The sequence below is a fragment of the Eptesicus fuscus genome, chromosome 9 (genome assembly GCF_027574615.1).
Source record: "Eptesicus fuscus isolate TK198812 chromosome 9, DD_ASM_mEF_20220401, whole genome shotgun sequence".
NCBI lineage: Eukaryota > Metazoa > Chordata > Mammalia > Chiroptera > Vespertilionidae > Eptesicus > Eptesicus fuscus.
This window is the reverse complement of record NC_072481.1, coordinates 19,864,940-19,885,607: the sequence shown is the minus strand read 5'-3', so window position 1 is coordinate 19,885,607 and position 20,668 is coordinate 19,864,940. Positions and strand designations below refer to the sequence as shown.

Below are 20,668 nucleotides of genomic sequence, written 5' to 3'. Positions count from 1 at the left end.
TCCCTACTTTTCTTCCTTGATGGTTGTTGAAGATTTTATAATCTGTTGTAGAATAGTTTCTGAATATTGTGAGGGATTTACGAGTTCTTATAGTTACTTAGAGCCTTGATTCTTTTTTTCAGACTCCATATCCAGTCTATAGACAAATCTTAAAATTGATCCCTTTTTATGTTTTGTATTTCTACTACCTTGGTCCAAGCCACCATAAGCCATCATTGTCTTTTTCCTGGATTATAGCACAGGCTCCTGTCTGATCTCTGCTTCCACCCTTATTACTCATATAATCTGTCTCCACGTAGCAGCTAGAGTGAGCCTTTTAAGCATAAAATGTCACTCTTGCTTGAAATCTTCTCATCTTTTCCAAATAAAAGCCAAACATTGGCCTACAGGTCCTCTTTTACTTCTCTGACCCTATTCACTCCCTTGCCTTCTTTGCTCTGGTAACACTGCCCCCCCCCCCCCCCCCGGCTGTTCTAAGAACACTGCAAGGCCCCATCTCATAACCTTTGCAACAGCTAATCCCTCTGCCTAGAATGCTCCCTCAAATATCTATTTGGCTCACACCCCCAGGTCTTGGATAAAAGGTCACTTTTTTCAGTGAGGCCTTTCCTGATAGCCTTATTTAGAATTGAGGCACTGCAGATTCCCCTGCTTTGCATTTTTTTCCATAGCAGTGGCATATTTTATTTGTCTTTTTCTCCCTACAAAAATATAAGACCCATCCTGACAGTTTTTGTTTGTTTACTGCTCTTGCTTGAGTATGTGACATATAGTATAGTGTCCGATAGATATTTGAATTAATAATTCTTTTTTTTAATGCTGTATAAACAGCAAACTTTTATTGAGGGCTTTTAAAAAATTATTGATTTGAGAGAGAGAGAGAAAGAGAGAAACATTGATTTATTTCATTTATTTACACATTCACCAGTTGATTTTTTAAAAATTATTTTATTATTTATCTGTTTGTTTTCAACATTTTTTAAATTCTCACTCAAGGGTATTTTTCCATTGATTTTTAGAGAGAGTGAAAGAGAGAGGGAAAGACAGAGAGAAATATTGATGTGAGAGAAACATTGATTGGTTGCCTCCTTCACTCGCCCTGGAGCCTGCTACCGAGGTACGTGCCCTTGACTGGAGTAGAGTCTGGGACCCTTCAGTCCTCAGGCTGATACACTATCCACTGAGCCAAACCGGCTAGGACAATAAATTCTTAACTAGCCAAATTACAAGGAAAAAATGTCTAACTTCAGAGAATGATTTTTATTTTTTTATTTTTTTTACTGTTGACAGATTAGTCATACTTTAAGGGAAGTGCAGGTGTCTGTTGAAGTGAAATAAATTTGCCTTAGGAAAAAATTGTTGCAAGGTTTTAGTCTTATATACAGTATTATGCTTTCATGTTGCCTGTTTGTAGAAACCAAGCTAACTCAAATTTGCATGACTTCCTGTAGAATTTCTGGTTAGGAAAAATAACATAGTGTGTGCTTATTTGTTTGTCAGACCTTTGCTTTTAGATTTTATTTTCTTAGATCTAGACTACTTTATTGTGCATTTATATTATGTGCTGTTTTAATTTGGTGACTACTGGCATAACCCATCAAATTAGAGGGTTTACTGTATCATTTGCTTTAATTTAGAAATAGGGGTGATTTCTCAGTGGATAGTTTGATGTACTAGTAAGTGGATTGACAGGATTTTCAAAAGGCTGCCCAGTAAGTTTGGGTCACTTAAATGGGGTTGATTTTGTAAAGTTCCTTCATGCCCTTGAATACTCTATTTTTTATATTTTAACTTAGAATTACAATTGCCAAAGCAGGACCTGAATTTTACTCAATAATTTAGTATCTTTAACAAAGAAGAACACTGTCTTTCTAGAATTGTATGTAGGTATTGGCCTGCCTGGAACAGAGGGACTAGCCCTCTCGAGGCTCTTTGTAATCCCATGGCTATAGCACTGTTGAGAATGTAATTAGATTGTACATCATTATAGGTCTTTATCACCCTAGAATAAAAAAAAAAATTAAGGTAACATGTATATGGAAAAAGATTGAAACAGTTCTAAAGGCATATATTATGATAAATAAAGTAAATCATGCTCCCAGGCAACCATTGTTACCTCTTATCTTTGTGTAGTTTTCCAGATAGTTCATGGATATGGAAGCATATATGATACTCACAAATATTTCTGTATATACTGTTACAGACCTTGCTCTTTTTACTTATTAGTGTCTCTTAGCCATCTTTCCATAACAGTTCATATAAATCTATTTTATTCTTTTTGACCTCTGAATAGTTTCCATTTTATGAATGTGCCATGATTAAATGATGGATATTGTATTATATATTGTAGTAAAACCTTGATATAATGGACTTATTTGGGTGAACAGGTGTCCCTTAAAGCTGAAAATCCATTATATAATAAAGTAGGTTTTCCGAATGCATTATGTTAAAAATTTTACAAATTAGTTTACCTGTTTTTACTTATGTAGACATGTTTGTGTAATTAAAATTAAGTACATAAGAAAAATTTAATTTCACAGAAAAGCTTCCTTTGTGTATTACAGTAATTTTAAATCTATACTGAATAGATCTAGTAAATGAGTACATTCACCAGTCACAACGAGCAAACAAATGCACATGGCTGGCTTAGCACATTTGCTGCAGAAAGTCACGCCATGCAACAACAGAACCAATTACCATGAGAGATATGGTGTGATCATGTGCTAATCACTCACTGAACATTGTTTACGAGCAGCGAGCCTTGGATTTGAATATGTAGACTATAGCTGTAAATATGTAAGATTTATTTATGTGGCTGAAATTACTATTATTACAGTGTTTTTTCCAACATATGGCCTACTGTTAAAATTTGTTAAAAATAATAATGAACTAATAAAAAAACAACCTGTTAATCTTTTGTAATAATAAAAGTGTAATATGCTAATTAGACCAGACAGCTGAACAACCTTCCGGATGACCTTCTGGACGAAGCCAGGGCTGCGAGGGCCAAGCCCCTTGCACGAATTTCGTGCTTCGGGCCTCTAGTTATAAGCACATCTTGTTTAAAAACATTTTAAAGTTAACGGGGTGTTAATTTTACATATGACATACGGACTGGAAATTTTGTTTGTTAATTCTGAAGTCCATTAAATTGAGGTCAGCAAAATCAAGGGCTTACTGTATTTCATGCATTTTAGTTTTTGATTCTCTTCTAGGTCAATATTGGCAGTAGAGGGTTGACCCTAGACATTTAAACTCTAGCAACCTCGGTTCTTGAACTTAATTTGTTCTGGAAGGTTAAAAAACCAAAGCATTTTTTCCCATTAGAAATCATGTACATTGAATTAATCTGTTCTAGACCCCAAATGATTCCCTCTTTTCACCTTATATACAGTAGATGTTTAATGTACTGTTTAATTTATAAATAAACACTTCAAAGACAAAAAGGACATGAAATGTAAATGAAAATTTAAAAAGAAAATGAAATTTATAGTAAAAAATTAAAATTTAATAATAATAAGCAGCAACAAAAGCAAAAAAAATGAAAATATTCACAGAACTATTTCCTGAGATGTTAACGGTGGTAAACTGACTCATGCTAGAATTCTTTCCTTGTTTGTCACCTAAGAGTCAGGTGATTGATCATACAGGTATAAAGGGTAGTCGGGTTGAGAAGCGAATTGTTCGAGATGGGAGACGTTTGAGAATTGAGGTTTGACTTGTGTTATTCACTTATTGTTATTGGCAGTGCACTCTCTTAGCTTGGTAGGCCTCTGCTTACTTGCTGTTCTTCCAGCCCCCTCTTTCTTTGTCCTTCTTTCGTTGTTCTCTTTCTTCCTTCCCTTCTTCCTTAATTTAAAAGAATATTTTGGCACAGACCATCCTTTCTAATCCTTCAGTGAAGTTCTGTGTTGTTTTTTTTTGTTTGTTAAAAATGGAAATGTCCCAAATGCAACATTTTAAAAGTTAGGTTCCATAAAAGTAAAGGGTGAAGAGAATATTTAGATGCATATTTGAATTGGCCACTATTATTTGTCAAGTAAACCAACCTCTTGCCCTAGCTAGTTTGTTCAGTGCTTAGAGTGCCAGCCTGCGGACTGGTGGATCCCAGGTTCGATTTCGGTCAGTGGCACATACCTTGGTTGCATGCTGATCCCTGCGGGAGGCAACCAATTGATATCTCTCTCTCTCACACTGATGTTTCTCTCTCTCTCTTTCTCCCGCCCCATCCCTTTCACCCCCCTTCCACTCGCTCTAAGAATCATTGGGAAAAATATCCTCCAGTGAGGATTAACAACAACAAAAAACAGCCTCTTCCATCACCTGGTAAATTAAAGCAAGAATCAATTTTTACTTAAGTAGATAGAGCAGAATTAATGCCAGAGAGAGAACTTTAGAAGGAGGTTTTTCTGTAAGGAGAACAGGTGCTGAGTTTATGCTACAGTACTTTCCAGCTGCGGTACGCTTACGATTTTTTTTACAGACTGTTTGCTTTGTATTCTTATGCATGTCACAGGAATTAACATTAGTTATCTGAATTGACAGGTGCAAGAACATATAACTGTTGATGTGTAGTTGAACTCTTGTGGATGGGGGAAGGAGCAGAAGCTTGCTTTTATCATGTATTTGTTAACTTTGATAGAACATACTGTTTCATTTGGCAGAAATTATTTTGCTGGGGATCTCAGTATGGGGTTAAGAATCGAAAATCTAATAATTTAATTATCCTTATCCCTGGAAGTGGTCCTTCCAAAATGAGTTTGGGAGGGATAAGATGGGATAAAGTTTGCTCTGTTTGCTGAGCAGACAAACACTGGAGACTAGGTAGAAAACGTAATGCTAGAGCTGTAACTTTTAAGCCTGGACATCACTACAATGCAGGTCTTTCAGTGCCTTTATTCAGGTGACACAAATTAGCTGTGATAACATCATTAAACCAAGGGGATTCAAACAGGTTAGAATTTCCTTGTGTTTTGCTCTGCACTGCATGCAAACCATTGTTCTTTGAGTAGTTACCTTATTAATCGTTTCTCCCCTTATTATAAGGTCACAGAGTTGCAGATGAACATCCAAACAAATATTTGAAAAGTTACACTTACATGAAAAAAGAGTGTGACTTAAATATGTGGATACCTCCATTAGGCAAAATTGAAGGAAAAATAAATAGGGAGTTAGTAGACCTGGGCTGTTGTCTTTGATCTGCCTGTCATTTTGACTTCTCGTGAGCCCAAATGTCATCTTTTTTTTTTTTTTTTTTTAAGGTCAGAGTAGTTGATTCCTTTTTTCTTCCAGCTTTAAAATTCCTTGACTGTACAAGGAATACTCTATATGAAATGTGTAATCTAAGGTGGCTGTGTTTTGGAGTTACAGTTAGAATTATGAGTTAGGAAGAGTGTTGCCCTGGCTAGTTTTGCTCAGTGGTTATAGCGTCGGCCTAAAGACTGAAGGGTTGCTGGTTGGAACCCATGCCTGGGGCATGTGCGGGAGGCAACCAATCTTGTGTTGATCTCACGTTCTTGTACTCCCTCCTCCTCCTCCTTTTCTTCCTCCTTCTCCTTCCTTCCACTCTGTCTGAAAATCAATGGAAAAATATCCTTGGGTGAGGATTTAAAAAAGGACCAAAAAAAAAAAAAAAGGGGAAGAGTGTTGTATGTTTTTGTTTTTCTTAGTTTGAGTGTAGAAGTTTTGTGTATTTACTGTAGTGGGTAACTCTTTTGAGTTATTAATGTTCATAGAATGCCATTTTTAAAATTTCTTTATTGATTAAGGTGTCACATATTTGTCCTCATCCCCCCATTCCCATCCCACACCCCTCCTAGAATGCCAATTTGAATTTATCTGTCATTCATATTTCAGGAATGTTTTAGTTTTGTGCATGTCCATGGTGATAACATCACAAGTATATAACCTATAAAATAAAATGCCTTAAGAATATCATAAAATGAAGACTGAGGATAGATGAATAGGCTTGAATTAATCTATATTTCAGTTTCTTCCTGAAAATGGTTCTATAGTCATTATCTTTTATGTCTTTTTCTGTCTGATCACAATTATCTTTTTTAGGGACTTCTAAATAAGCATTTATTGGAGGCTTAAGAAAGAGGCAAGTGAAAGAACTTGACTTTGTCCCTATTTCCAGAGGAAGTTATGATTATGTTGACATTCTGACTGAGCCAGCTATAAAGATTACTGTGTTTCATAGCAGTGGCCTAAAATAATATTACAATTCTGCCATTTCTTTTTCTTGTCTTGTTTTTGGTAGAGATTAATACATATTTGGTCAGGAGAATGTTGTGTGAATTGAACTTTAAATGCATTTGTACTTTAGAGGTAGTGATGTGGGAAATAATAAAAAGGTAAACTGGACTAGAAAATGTGAGGATGGGATTTACACATTGGTTGAGTCAGCTGACATTATGGTACAGTGGAAAAAACATGGAACTAACAGAAGACTTGGTTTAGAATTTGGGCTCAACTAATTAATTTACCTTAGACAAGTCACTTCACTTTTCTGATCCTCTTTCCTCATTACTCATAGGTAGTAACAACTACTCAGAGTTGTGAGGAAAAGAAGATAATTTTTTTAAGGAAGTGCTTTATGGAATAGTATCCTAATTGGGGTCAAATGCATATATTTTAGATAGAAATAATTAAATCCTCAAAGTGGAGTTTTGGTAAATATCCTCTATCCATTTATAGATTTATCTTATTTCAAACAAAGAGTATATGTGGAAGACTTTATCATCAAAACAGGAAAAGAAGATCATTGTAAACTTTATGAAGAGTCCATGGAGGGAAGATTGCTTTAAGGATCTTTTAAAGCACTTAAGGACTTGTGGTCTTGGCTGGTGTGGCTCGGTTGAGTGTTGTCCCATGCACCAAAAGGTCACGGGTTCGATTCCTGGCCAGGACACATGCCTGGGTTGTGGCTCAATCCCCAGTAGATGGCCAGTTAAAAATAATGTTTTTTAAGAAAATATTTCAATTGACTTTTATAGAGTAAGGGAGAGGGAGATAGAAACATCAATGTGAGAGTGAAGCATTGATTGGCTGCCTCCTGCATGCTCCCTATTGGGGACCGGGGAATGAGCCTGCAACCTGGGCATGTGCCCTGATGGAAATCAGACCCGTGACCTTCCAGCACACAGGATGATGCCCAAGCATCTGAGCTACACTGGCCAGGGCTAAAAGTAATCTTGTTAGCACAGAAACTTTGCTGCTTGGATCGTGTTTTGAAAAAAGAAAGGCATGCTTGATTTGAATCTCTAGCTTTTAAAACTCTTGGTATATACTTTTATCCTATTCTTTATAGATGGCAATAATTTAGAATTGGTGACATTTCAGATGTCTTCAGGCTCATAAAGAATGTGTTCTTGACTTTGAGCATTGTGTTTATGAATGCTATCAACCTCCAGTTCATTTTACTTATGCTTTTCTCTTCCAGGTTTTTCGTTGGAATATACGTTGCACATTTATGGCGATTCTGAGTGTGAGGGCAGAATTCTGCCAGGCTCAGCACAGCGTTTTTGCTGACAAGTGAGCTTGGGGGGTTCTATGTGCCATAATTAATATTGCCTTGAAGACTCTGGACACCGAGACTGGCCTCAGAAATAGTTGGCTTTTTTTTTTTTTTATTGCAAGCATATTTCTTTTAATGACTCCAGTAAAATTAAGCATCAAGTAAACAAAAGTGGAAAGTAATCTACACTTTTAACTTGTCTCACTAGTGCCTAAATGTAGTAAAGGCTGCTTACGTTTTGTATGTAGTTGGATGTTTTTGGAGTCCGAAGGTATCCATCTGCAGACATTGAGGCCCAAGTTGAATTTGATTCAAGTGGATTCTGAATACTTCTGCTTATCTTGAAGAGAGAAGCTACTTAAAGAATAAACACGTTGAATAGAGAAAACACTGATTGATAATAGGCATTTTAGTGGTCTTTTTAATGTTTTCTGCTGTGAAACATTTCAAGATTTATTGATTTTTTTTTTTTTGTTTTCATTTTCCCCATCACACTCACACACGCACGCTCACACTTTTTATTTGCCATAATGAACCGTCCAGCCCCTGTGGAGATCTCCTATGAGAACATGCGTTTTCTGATAACTCACAACCCTACCAATGCTACCCTCAACAAGTTCACAGAGGTAAGATTGTAGTATGGTGTACTTTTTGGATTGATATATCGGTAAAATCCCATTAAAATTAACACCATTATAAAGAAATCTCTTGCCCTAACGGGTTTGACTCAGTGGATAGAGTGTTGGCCTGTGGACTCAAGGGTCCCAGGTTCGAGTCTGGTCAAGGGCATGTATGTACCTTGGTTGCGGGCACATCCCCAGTAGCGGGTGTGCAGGAGGCAGCTGATCGATGTTTTTCTCTCATCGATATTTCTAACTCTCTATCCTTCTCCCTTCCTCTCTGTAAACAATCAATAAAATATATTAAAAAAAAAAGAAATCTCTTATTACAAAGCCATTTATTTCCGTGATTGGCATATGATGGTCATCCTACCAGTCTTTTTTTTTTTTTTTAAATGGTTTAGATTAATTATAACAGATTTTTAAAAGAATATTTATGGAATTTTGGGAGATCTTAGAAAATATCTAGTACTATGTTTTTTCTTATATCTTTTCTACATTATTAGCAGTTTTCTGATCATACTTTCAATAATAAAAATAATTAACATTTATTGAACACTTTGTACCCAGCATTACAATAAGCAATTTCATACAGTATGTCATTTACACTTCACAATAACCCTGTGAAGTATAGGTACTATTATCTCTCTCTTACAGATGAGGAAACTGAAATTCAGAGCAATTTAGTAGTTTGCCTGAAGGCACACAGTACATAGGAGAACTGTCTCTGACACTAAAACCTGTGTCTACCTCGAATATCCTACCTCAAATATTCTAACTACTTTTGTTGAAAAGCTATCCCAGAACTACTTGAAATAGTAGCCATCATATACAATATAAGGGTTCAGAAACTTAGGGGAAGGAAAGATATTATAGGTAGCATTTTTGTCAGATCCTTCATTTTTTCTATTATTAGTGGAAAAAGTATATACTTTACTCAACAAACATGAGTATAATAAGATTTTTAATCATTCCCTGGTTGTTCAGTCTCAATGTGATTTCTATTGAGGTATTTTATGGAATAGACTTAGAGAGCTGGATGAATTCTTAGGGATTCTAAATCCATCTGTCTCATTTTTCAGATGGCAAAACTGAGTTCAAAAAAGTTTTTGACTTGCTTAAGGCCACAAATATTTACCATGAAAAATTCTACCATATCCTTCCAATGAATGGCTACTATGAAGTCCATTTCAATGGGATTTTATTTGTATCTTGAAACTTCTTAAAATTACTGACTTAGTTATAATACTTAACTTTCCTGAACATACTTTATAAGAAGGCCTTTTTGTGAAAAATAAAGTCCTTTAGCAATTAAAATAACTTTACTCTTTAGATAACCAAACAGGATATCACTGTTCCTGCTTATTTATACTTAATAAGTCCTAAGCTCCTTAACTGTGTGTGCACAGTGTACAAGTTGATTCTAGGCTTGTGCCCTTAGGTTGATCAGTCACCTTTAAGCCTGGCTTAAATTATGTGATACTCTTTTCAGCCTGTGGATTCCTTGGGCATAGATTCCAGAAGTGGCAGAAGTCACTGTCCTCCTGCAACTATAAAAAGATGGTGGTGGTCCCTTGAAGATAGGTAGTCACTGTATTAGGCATTATTGTAGGAAAGTTTTTAAAGGAGCAAGACTTCTGGCTATAATTACTAGTATTTTGTATGTTAGTTGGCTTTGTAATATAATACCACTTTTTCATCTTAATTTCAAAATAACTTTATTTCCTTAAATTAAAAAAAAGAACAGTAAGTATTTACCAAATAAAAATCAGAAGATACAGATAAGCAAAAGACACTTTAAAAATACTGAACTGTTGCCCTAGCTGGTTTGGCTCAGTGGATAGAGTGTCGGCCTGCAGACTGAAGGGTCCTGGGTTCAATTCCGGTCCAGGGCACATGCCCGGGTTGCAGGCTCAATCCACAGTAGGGGGCGTTCAGGAGGCAGCTGATCAATGATTCTCTCCCATCATTGATGTTTCTATCTCTCCCTTCCTCTCTGAAGTTAATTAAAAAAAAATAAAAATAAAATATATATATATATATATATATATATATATATATATATATATATATATAAAATAAATACTGTTTCTTTAAAAAAACCTGTTAATACTTGGCTTCTAAATGTTTGTTTCTGTGATCCTACATATAGATAGGATCATACTGTATATTTAAAATAAATCTTCCCCCAACCTCCTTAGTATTATTTTCATAGCTGTCATAGTATTCTGTATGGCTGGTCCATACTTTCTTTAACCATTCCCTTGTTCAGACCATTAATGTTGTTTCCAGGTTTTTACCATTCCAAACTGTGCTGAACATGCTTGGCACCTAAATGTGTATATCTTTAATTATTTCGTTAGTAAAAATTCCCAGAAGTAGGATTTCTAGGTCAAAGTATATGTGTTCTTTTAAAGTTTTTGTGTTATGCTACTAAATTGCCCTTTATAAACGTGAGTCTTATTGATATTTCTACTGAGCGTGCAAGAATGTCCATTATATATGTTGCCTCAATGAGAATGATTTTGGTTTTTATTGAAGAACGATATCTCATTGTTTCAATTTAAAAGAGTAAATTTTTAAAGCTTTGGTTGCAGATTCTAAAAGCAAATTTATTTTTCTTTAAAGGAACTTAAGAAATATGGAGTGACAACTTTGGTTCGAGTTTGTGATGCTACATACGATAAAGCTCCAGTTGAAAAAGAAGGAATCCATGTTCTAGTGAGTGTGTAGTGTTTTAATTTTTTATTACAAATAAATTGCACCTTTCAGACATAGATATTTATAAAACTTGGAACCCAGTTTTGCTTTTTGAGTTTATACTAGGAGAATACAGTGTTTATAGCAACCTTTAAATTCTTTTGTATTAGCAGTTTTGCTCATTTGTGCTCTTAAAGTCTACACTTGCAGGATATTTTCAATAAATAAGTAAAATTTAGTGAATACTTATTTTAAGAAAAAGGAAGTTTGCATTTTGTTTTTCCTAGGAAATTAATGCAATAGTTGGCTTTTGTTTCTAGGCTACCAGTTTGACTCTAACAAAGTAATTTCCATCAAACATTCTTTTTTTTTTTTTCCTTTTTCTCCCCATCAGACATTCTTAAGTCACATGGAAATATTCTCTTACTTTGCAAGTACAAATTAGTTACTTAATATTTTGTAGCTAACTTGTAGGGGACAAAAAGGTGGGAGAAGAGGATAAGAAGGGAGAAGGAGAAGGCATCTTGCTCCACAGTTATCAGCCTAGTTTCTGATATTTTTTTAGGGTTCTAAGCTTTTGTGTGATTAGATTTCTTTAATAGTTCAGTTTGAACAAAAAGTGATTGGAATTACTTTAAATTAAAATACTCCCTAGCCTCTATATATGCTATTTTATTATACAAAGCAGGAGCCTCATATTAGGTAAAATTTTATACTTTTTTCCCTAAATAGTTATTTAAATTGCCGGAGTATGTAATGAAATGACCTTGTAGTCTTTGGTGTTTTAGAGCTATTTGATTTAATTGTGGGAAGATAGTGAAGTAGGATGAGAACGAGATTTTTTTAGTAGTTGATGAGGAAGAAAATAATGAAGATATTGGTATCAGATTATATTCCTACATTTTATTGAGAACTAGTTTTGTAGTCTTTATTGCATTGGTTAGTAGTTGGGAAGGTTGTTGATGCAAAGAAAATACATGTCCTGTTGGTATGGCAGTCATCTTCTATCTGATCCATAAAGTTTCCTCACCTTCATTCGGGTGAAAATAGAAGAACTAAATAGCCAAAACATTATGTTTTTTAAAGAATACTATGTATTCAGATGTATTTGAGTAGTATGGCATGGCAGTAATTTGTTTACATTCTCATTCCTAAATGACTTTAAGTTCTCCTGGCTGGAAATCACTGGGGATAAGTATAAACATGTGTAAAATGTAGCCCTGTGTTTAAGAACACACACACACACACACACACACACACACACACACACACACACACACAGAATAAGTCAGTCAGAGAAAGACAAGTATCACATGATCGCACTCATATCTGGAATCTAAGTAACAAAATAAACTGATGATTGGAGTGGATCCAGAGACATGGAAGCATGGAACAGAGTGCAGAATTTCAGAGGGAAGGCGTGGGATGGTGGGTGGGTGGTAGGTAGTCAACCAAAGACCTTGTACGTATAACCCTTGGACACAGACACTAGGATGCTGAAGGCCTGGGGGTGGGGGTGGGGGGCTGGAGGGAGTTAATGGGGGAAAAAAGGGGACATATGTAATACTTTCAACAAAAAAGAATTAATATATATATAAAAAAGAACACATAAAAATACACAAAAATTTAACTTCTGATGTAGCCCTGTGTTTAAACAAAACAAAACTTTGCTTCTGAAGCTAGGCTGAATTACAAGTTTTTTCCCCTGTAAGTATAGTGGACCCCCTTACCTGTGGTTTTGCTTTCCACAGTTTCAGTTACTTTGTGGGGTCAACTGTGGTCTTAAATTATTAAATGGAAAATTCCAGAAATAAACAATTGATACATTTTAAATTGTGTGCTATTCTGAGTAATATGATGTCTTGCTTCATTCCACCCAAAGTGCAAAAATAGTGATACTGGCAATTCAGACATGCCAAAGAGTAGCTGGAAAATGCTTTCTTTAACTGAAAAGGTGGAAGTTATCCACTTAATAAGGAAAGTAAAAAGTAGGCTGAAGTTGCTATGATCACAATAGGAATGAGTCTCCTTTGTGAAAGTGTGAAGAAGGAAAAAGAAATTTATGCTAGTTTTGCTGTGCACCTCAGACTGCAAAAGTTATAGCCAGTGTATGTTAAGATGGAAACAGCATTAAATTTATGGGTGGAAGACATGAACAGAAAACATTCCAATTGACAGCAAATGTTGCACCAGAAAGCCTTAAGCCTATATGAACACAAGGGATCCCCAACAAGTAAGAGATGGTTACACAGATTCAGGAATAGGTTTGGACTGAAAATATAAAAATTATTGCAGAGAGAGAGATACCACATTTGCATAACCTTTATTACAGTATAATATTAGAATTGTTCTATTTTATTGTTAATAATTTACTGTGCCTAATTTATAATTAAAATTTAACATAGGTTTGTACATATAGGAGAAAACAGTATATATAGGGTCTGTACTATGTGCGGTTTCAGGCACCCACTGGGAGTCTGTGTTCTCCGTTGGTTAGATGAGAAATTAGTTTATTTTGACAGATGGCAGGGTAAGAAAATGAACTGTGGATTGACTGTAGTCTGTTTGATTCAGTAATGTTGATAAATATCTTTATGAAATAGAAATGAAGTAAAGAACTTGAACTAATTTGTAGAAAATGCTGGTAGGTCCGGAATTTATTCCAGGCCTTTAAATCTAGGCTTTTGTTTTAAATAGCTATGATTAGATAAAAATTAAAGGGCTAACAACTTAAGCTTGAAAAAACAAGGACATTTAAAATTAATCTTGGGATTCCTTTACTGCTTGTCTGAGTAAGTGAAGCATGCTTTGTGTTATTGTTTCTTAACTAGGTGCATTTTAGGGAGTATTATTAGAGGAAGTAAACTCTCAACTAAAGTACTTACTGGTTTTATAGCTATTTACAGTTAAACTATAGTGACATTTATAATGATAACATTGACAGCCCTTTAATTATGGGGTGTAGTTGACAAATCAAACATAATGTACTGTCATGGCTAATGGACTACATGAAGTGTTTTAGTGGTGCCAATAATGAGTGCAGAATCAATTTAATGCTCTGTCACTTTTCTCTTTTTCCTTCTCTAGTATCTTAAAGTGTCCTTATCGAATTTCATTAGAATAGTCTTATGTTTAAAAAAATATTCCCAGTGTTTTTACATTTCTGTCCTTGAAGCTAGATGGAAAAGAGGGTATGAAAAATGTGAGTCCCCTTTCCCCTTTCTTCAAAGCTGATTTGTGTTGGTTTCTTAAGACCTCTTGCAAGGTAGCAAGGAAGATAAAACACCTGGCTGTTTTTTAAATAAGACCAACCCATGCATATCTATCTATCTATACTTATAATAGGGTAGTATGCAAATTGGTTGGGATGCCGTCACATAATGACAGATAAGCAGGAGGGCAGGGCAATGAGCTACAAGTGGCAGAGAGCTACAGGAGGGTGGGGCAGCTAGCTACGTGTGTGCGGCGGAGAGCTACGAGCGGCTGTGGGCGGGGCGGCCAACTGAGGCAAGCGGCAGTGAGCTACTCATGCACGGATTCATGTGCAGGGCCACTAGTGTATATAAAAGGCTAACATGCAAAGTGTCCCCTCAGGAGTTCGACCGGGAGACCGGGAGTTTGATTACTCGCTATTATGTGCGCTGACCACCAGGGGGCAGTGCGGAATGAAGGAAGGCTCCTATCGGCCCTGATCATCAGCCAGGCCTAGGGACTCTATCCTTGCACAGATTTCGTGCCTCTAGTGATGAATATAAAAAGATAAAGCGCCTCTAGTGGTGAATATAAAAAGAGAAAGGGATACTTGAAAGAAAGGTCTCCGTTTGCTTAGGGACCCTATTATGTGGCATTGTGCTTGTTCAATGAGATATGTGTAATTTAGGCAGAGCTTTAAAAATATTTGCTACATGGCATTTAAATATGTATAGATAAGCACAAAGATGATAGTATGCTTCTGCTATGGTATGCTAACTATACCATATATACCTATTCTTAATAACAGGATTCTGGTCACTGCTGAAAAATGATCCAAGATAGAAATTCAAGTGTGCCAAATAACTTAGCCTTCTTCAATGAAGTGTAATCAGCGTCTAATTTTATCTTATGGAAATCTCTTATGATAGTGATAAGAAATTAGTATTCCTCAAATATTTTGTCTGAATCAATCTGTAAACAGACATAGAGAAAACTGTAAGCCAAGACAAAGTAAGAGAAGATACACCTGTCGATATGATTTAAAAGTCCACTCTGGCAAAGAAATATACTAATAACTGGTATCTTACTGGTCTCTACAAATATTTGTGAGGATTAAACCCCAAACAGTTCTAAGATATAAAGGCTTTTCTTTAGAGCAGTGGTTCTCAACCTTTCTAATGCCGCGACCCTTTAATACAGTTCCTCATGTTGTGGTGACCCCCAACCATAAAATTATTTTTGTTGCTACTTCGTAACTGTAATTTTGCTACTGTTAATGAATCGTAATGTAAATATCTGTGTTTTCCGATGATCTTAGGCTCTACAGCAGTGGTTCTCAACCTGTGGGTCTCGACCCACAGGTTGAAAACCGCTAGCAGGGTCGCCTACTTTAGAGAAAGGCTCTTTGATAAGAAAGCTCCAATAGTTCAACTAGGCCCACCCTGTGTATTGTTCAGCTATTCAGTATTAGTATGCTAATCCTGGAGAAAATGCCAATTTAGTATAAGAGATTTTTTTCTTTCCAGGATTGGCCATTTGATGATGGTGCGCCACCCCCTAATCAGATAGTGGACGATTGGCTAAACCTATTGAAAACCAAATTTCGTGAAGAACCAGGTTGCTGTGTTGCAGTGCATTGTGTTGCAGGATTGGGAAGGTAAGGTCTTACCTTTCGTCTGTGAATTCATTATCAAATATTTTACTTGGGTAGAAATTTTCATTTATTACACTAAATATTTAATTGCCTGAAAGGAAAGGAAATGAGAACAAAAGCTGCTTTTGTGTTTCATTGGTTGTCTGATTCTGATGCCATACTAGATTTAGTGGGTAATGGTTCAGTTCTGAAAATGACTTAATGTAATTGTCTAATCTTTGAGCTAAAAATATACTCTTAATTCAGTTTTCTTGCTGTATCAAGTAACCAAAGGTTCAGGTCTTTGAAATGTGCAACAACATTAAAAAAATATGCACATGCTTAATTTGGGATTGAGATGTGTGGGAAGTTAGAAGGTGGAGAGCAGATGGCTGAACTTTAAACTCCTGAAAGGAGATGTGGAGTTTAATGGAGAATGAAAAGTAATTTTGATTTTTTTAAAAAACCTTTTTCCTTTGAGCATTGCATGGAATGGTGTTGCAACACTCTCATCAACAGAAGGTTAAAGGTCAATTTATGATTTGTACTTGGACTCAAAACATTAGTGCAGGCAGTGGTGACTCAGGTTCTTACCTCTGCTTAGCCCTTTTGTTTGTTGTTTTCCTTTTTTTTATAGTTTAGTAAAGTTTCTAAGTTTCAGTTCTTATCTTGAAGAGCAAAGGTAGTATTATTAATTTGACTTGGGTTAATTTAGGTAGTCTAAAGTCAGTGCCCTGTAATGGACTTTAAAAAAAAATTTCATTTCCTTTGTTACATTAAAAAATACATACTTATATTGAGACTGATCCTAATTATCAATTTTCTGACCCTTTCTCCTAGCTCATGAAAAGGATTTTGTTGGAGTGTAGCATCATTTTAGTAATTGATAAGGAAATGATACTGAAATTGATTTGTAACAAAAATCAGAGACAGCTTTGGTAACAAGTAATCTGGATTTTTAAAAAAAATTTTAATTCTAAAGATGTGTGGGTATTTACAATTGAGTTTCTCTCTGCAGGGCACCTGTGCTGGTTGCACTTGCTTTGATTGAATGTGGAATGAAGTATGAAGATGCAGTTCAGTTTATAAGACAGTGAGTATGAAATTTTATATTCAGAAACATATAAAGCAAGATTATACAAGAAGAAGGAATTATGGAAAGTATCCATTTCTAGTCTGGAATAACTTGCTGCGTTTGGCTTTAAAATGTTGTTTGTTTGAAGATTGATTATCAAAAAGAGCAAGTGATAAAGAGACTCATAAAACTACTAGCTCCCAGATTTAAAGGATATCTAATTTAGGCAGCAAATGTGGACATTGTAGAATATGTTTGGTATATGACTTGAATATCTAGGAATCTTTAAAATGAATAGCTAGGTGTGGCAATAAGAGTCTCAGTGATCTTGTGTCTCTTTTAATAGATGTCCAAAATATCTTTAAAATGCAATTTCTATGACCAAGAGGCAAACCAGAATCTGTAGAGGAGCAGTTAATCACCTGGGACTCATAAGTGACCTGTTCAGGCATAAAATCAGGATGGTAGTGCCCAGACAGAATATTGTCTGGAGTGATAGGCCATGATATTTTGCTGTCCAGAATTTTTTGGCATTTATTTTCTTAGCCTTTCCTCTTTCCTTTAAAAAAGAGGAGAAAGAAAAAAAAAGAAAGAAAGAACGAAAAAAGACTATTAATGATGGCGTGTAATGAATGGTAGCAGCTCTAGGAAGGTAACATATTTCAAGAAATGCCATCTGTGCCTGCTGCTTCATAAATACTCATGCATCCTAAATACTTGCTACCAATTCTAATCTGAAGAATATGTTAAGCTAATTGGTAAAGAGTATAGTTAGATATCTCTGGATAAATCATTCTGATGTTTATTAAACGGTTAACAGAGTAGTAAGAGTCAGCAAAGAAAATTTGTCTATTCCTTTTTCTCAGAAGGCACAGAAAGTTCTTATTTAAACTTAAGAAGTGATGTTGTATGGGAAATGTTGATTTTTGGCTTTGTGGTGTTAGAATGGCCTTAGGCCATAAATAATGCATTTCAGTGAATAAGGCATCTTTTTTTTGTACATGATAAAGTTTGCCATTCTTGTATTTTCAGAAAAAGAAGGGGAGCATTCAATTCCAAACAGCTGCTTTACCTGGAGAAATACCGACCGAAGATGCGATTACGCTTCAGAGATACCAATGGGCATTGCTGTGTTCAGTAGAAAGAAATATAAACGAAGGCTGACTTGATTGTGGCATTTAGAGGGAACTCTTGGTACCTGGAAATGTGAATCTGGAATCTTGACTGTGTCATCAAAGTGGTGATGGATTCAGTACTCCTCAACCACTCTCCTAATGATTGGAATACAAAAAAAACCACCAAAAACAGAAATCCCTCTATAACATGAATAAAATGTTTAAGAAAAGAAAAAGAGAAAGAAAAAAGGGATTACTTCAGTGGAGAATGGTTTTGCTCTTAGTGTTGGAGTTTGAATTTCTGCCAGGGTTGAATTATTTCAAAATCTCCTGTCTTTTTAAACTTTTTCAAAATAGGTCTCTAAGGAAAACCAGCAGAACATTAGCCTGTGCAGAACCTTCTCTTTGGGGAGCACACTCTTCCATAATGCTTGGCACATAGATCTATCTCCCTGTTGTGGAATTTCTTTCTTTTTTTGTTATTTGGGGTTAGGGGGTGGGGGCTACAATTTTTCTCTCTCCTCTCCTTTTCCCTATCCCTCTTTTCCCCTGATACTAGTTGTAGATGGAATAGGAGAAGCCCTTGTTGCTGTATATGTGCGTGCAGTCTGGCAGCCTTAAGCCCACCTGGGCACTTTTAGAAAAAAACAAAAAACATCAAAAAAAAAAAAAAAAAAAAAAGGCAGTGGCATATATATTATATGATCCAGGTGGTTTTTATTTTTTACTGATGATGGGGTGTTCATGTTAGTTTCTTTCCTTGAAAACTCTATACAACATTAGGCAAAGTAGCCAAGAGCCTTTTGTTTGAGTTTTTGTTTTGGTAAGTTAGTGGGGACATGGCATTTTAAGAGGAGTCTCTTTTTTTCAAAGAACTTAGCTGAGAGTCATATTCTTCTCTTTCCCAACCAATGAAGCTAAGTGGGTATTCCAGAAATGTTTGTTTTCTGAAGGGGAGTACTCCAGTTCATCACTAAAGATGTGTCCAGACAGAGCACACTTTCTACACCTTGTAGAACTGTGGGCTGTATGTAGCATTACTCTGCTTTCCTGTCTGATGATGTCAGAGAATGCTGGTAGTTAAAAATTTTTATTTTAGAACTTATTTGTACTCTGAATTTTCAGGAACAGGTAGTGGAATAGCAGCAAAGACACAATATTTTGGACTTGAGAAAATGCCTGTTATGGGTATTTTCCAAACTGCCCCCCTATATGTACAGTTCAGTTTAACCACTGATTGCCTTGTTATTTTCTTACTAGGTTCTTTATGAGATAAAACCAACAATGCCTAGTGAGTATGTGTCCACAGGCCTAACAGGGTAGGAGAGAGATGTAAAGCAGCCCAACCAGTAGCAAAAGGACTGTGCTGCTAGTGAAATTGGTGTAGTGTCATTTTTGCCGATTCTTTGTGGGGTTCAATGTGCTGATCTAGAAAACTATCGTTCTGCTCTTTTGTGGAAGGCAGTTGTGACCAGGCTGTATTGACAAAGCAGTTGAAGGACACCATCAGAGCCTCTTGCACTCTTCATTTAAATACTACACACTTCCTAGTGCTCTGCTTCTAAGAATTTGAATAAAGGTTTAGGGTCATCTTGTCCTGCTGGAATTTGCTATGCAGAGCCATAAACTTCCCATTTTGTTAGGATCAGCTAGGCCAGTAGGAATGGACCGGGATTTTGTGACTGGTGATACCTCAGATGTTGGCTGGCGCTGTGAACTGCCTATCTCCTATGCTGGAGTTGTTTGAGCTCTTTAAATGAAAATCTGTAGATGCTCTCTTCCCCCATCCCATAAAACAAAACTAAATAATGCTTTTTGGAATTGTTTCTAGGATTTTAATGATGGTACTATCCAGAATTCTTTATTTCAGAACATGAAAATAGATTCCTTTAATATAGGCTCAAGATCAAAACAGAATATTCTCTAAGCTCAGATAGACTGTCTGTTGACTCCAAGGGTTTTGATCAATATCATACCAAACCTTTTTCCTTTGACATGCTCTGATTTTTGTTTTGCGGGGAGGGGGAGACAGGTAGAGACAGAAAAAACGTGTGTGTGTGTGCATGTGCGTGCGTGTGCGCGTGTGTAGTGTCCACCAGTATCAGTGCCTGCCTGAGTTAGGAAAATTACATTCCTGGTTCTGTATGAGGAGAAGAGTGTGTAAAGCAACATGAAACATTAGCCCTCATTTTGTTTTAAATTGCAGACTAATGTTAATTGTTCTCAGAACTGGATTTTCTTCCTCAAAATTAATTTTTTTTATCTTTTGGACTTAATGAAGTATTGCTAGCTGAAGCCAGTTTGACATGGTGAGAGAGATGTCAGACTGATGAAAGGTGTGCAGCCTGATTTAAAACCAAACCCTGAACCCTTTTAAAGAACAATAAACATATTTTACATGCTCTTTGTTTGTGCATTTGTTCTCCACTCCAGGTTGAGTTTCATTTGCTTCCCTAGAAAACTTGGTATTCTTAGGGTCTGCTTTAGGTCCTGCTAATTTCTGCAAGGAGGCGAAATAGAGGTTGGGAAGTTCAAAGATTTCATGCCACCCAGGTTTCAGTAAGGGCAAACTTACTGGGATACATCTGCTACATTTTCTGGTTCAGTTCTTGGGCACACTGTAGGAATTCAGCATCTTTTCTCATTCCAAAGGACTTTGTTTATACCATAGGTTTTGATGAAGCATTGCAACTTGAACTGTTAAAGAACTGAGGGAGGAGAAAATCTATATGTCATAGGATTGGAAATGGGCAATTTCCCTTAAACCATTGGTAAGCATTTCACCCATCCATTTAGATAACAAACTTACATGTT

The 20,668-nt window shown here is 36.0% G+C and overlaps 1 protein-coding gene across 2 annotated transcripts in view; it reads left to right on the top strand.

Moving 5' to 3' along the window:
- Positions 1-20,258, top strand: part of PTP4A2 (protein tyrosine phosphatase 4A2) — a 30,370-nt gene extending 10,112 nt beyond the window's left edge. The window contains exons 2-6 of one of the 2 annotated variants that reach the window (XM_028133255.2): positions 7,445-8,145; positions 10,768-10,860; positions 15,558-15,688; positions 16,683-16,757; positions 17,772-20,258. In XM_028133255.2, the coding sequence (XP_027989056.1) occupies positions 8,050-8,145; positions 10,768-10,860; positions 15,558-15,688; positions 16,683-16,757; positions 17,772-17,880 (504 nt within the window). In that variant the 5' untranslated portion in view covers positions 7,445-8,049 and the 3' untranslated portion in view covers positions 17,881-20,258. The remainder of the gene's footprint in view (positions 1-7,444; positions 8,146-10,767; positions 10,861-15,557; positions 15,689-16,682; positions 16,758-17,771) is intronic. The other variant, XM_054721459.1, reaches the window with a different exon arrangement.
- The last annotated feature ends 410 nt before the right edge of the window (positions 20,259-20,668 follow it).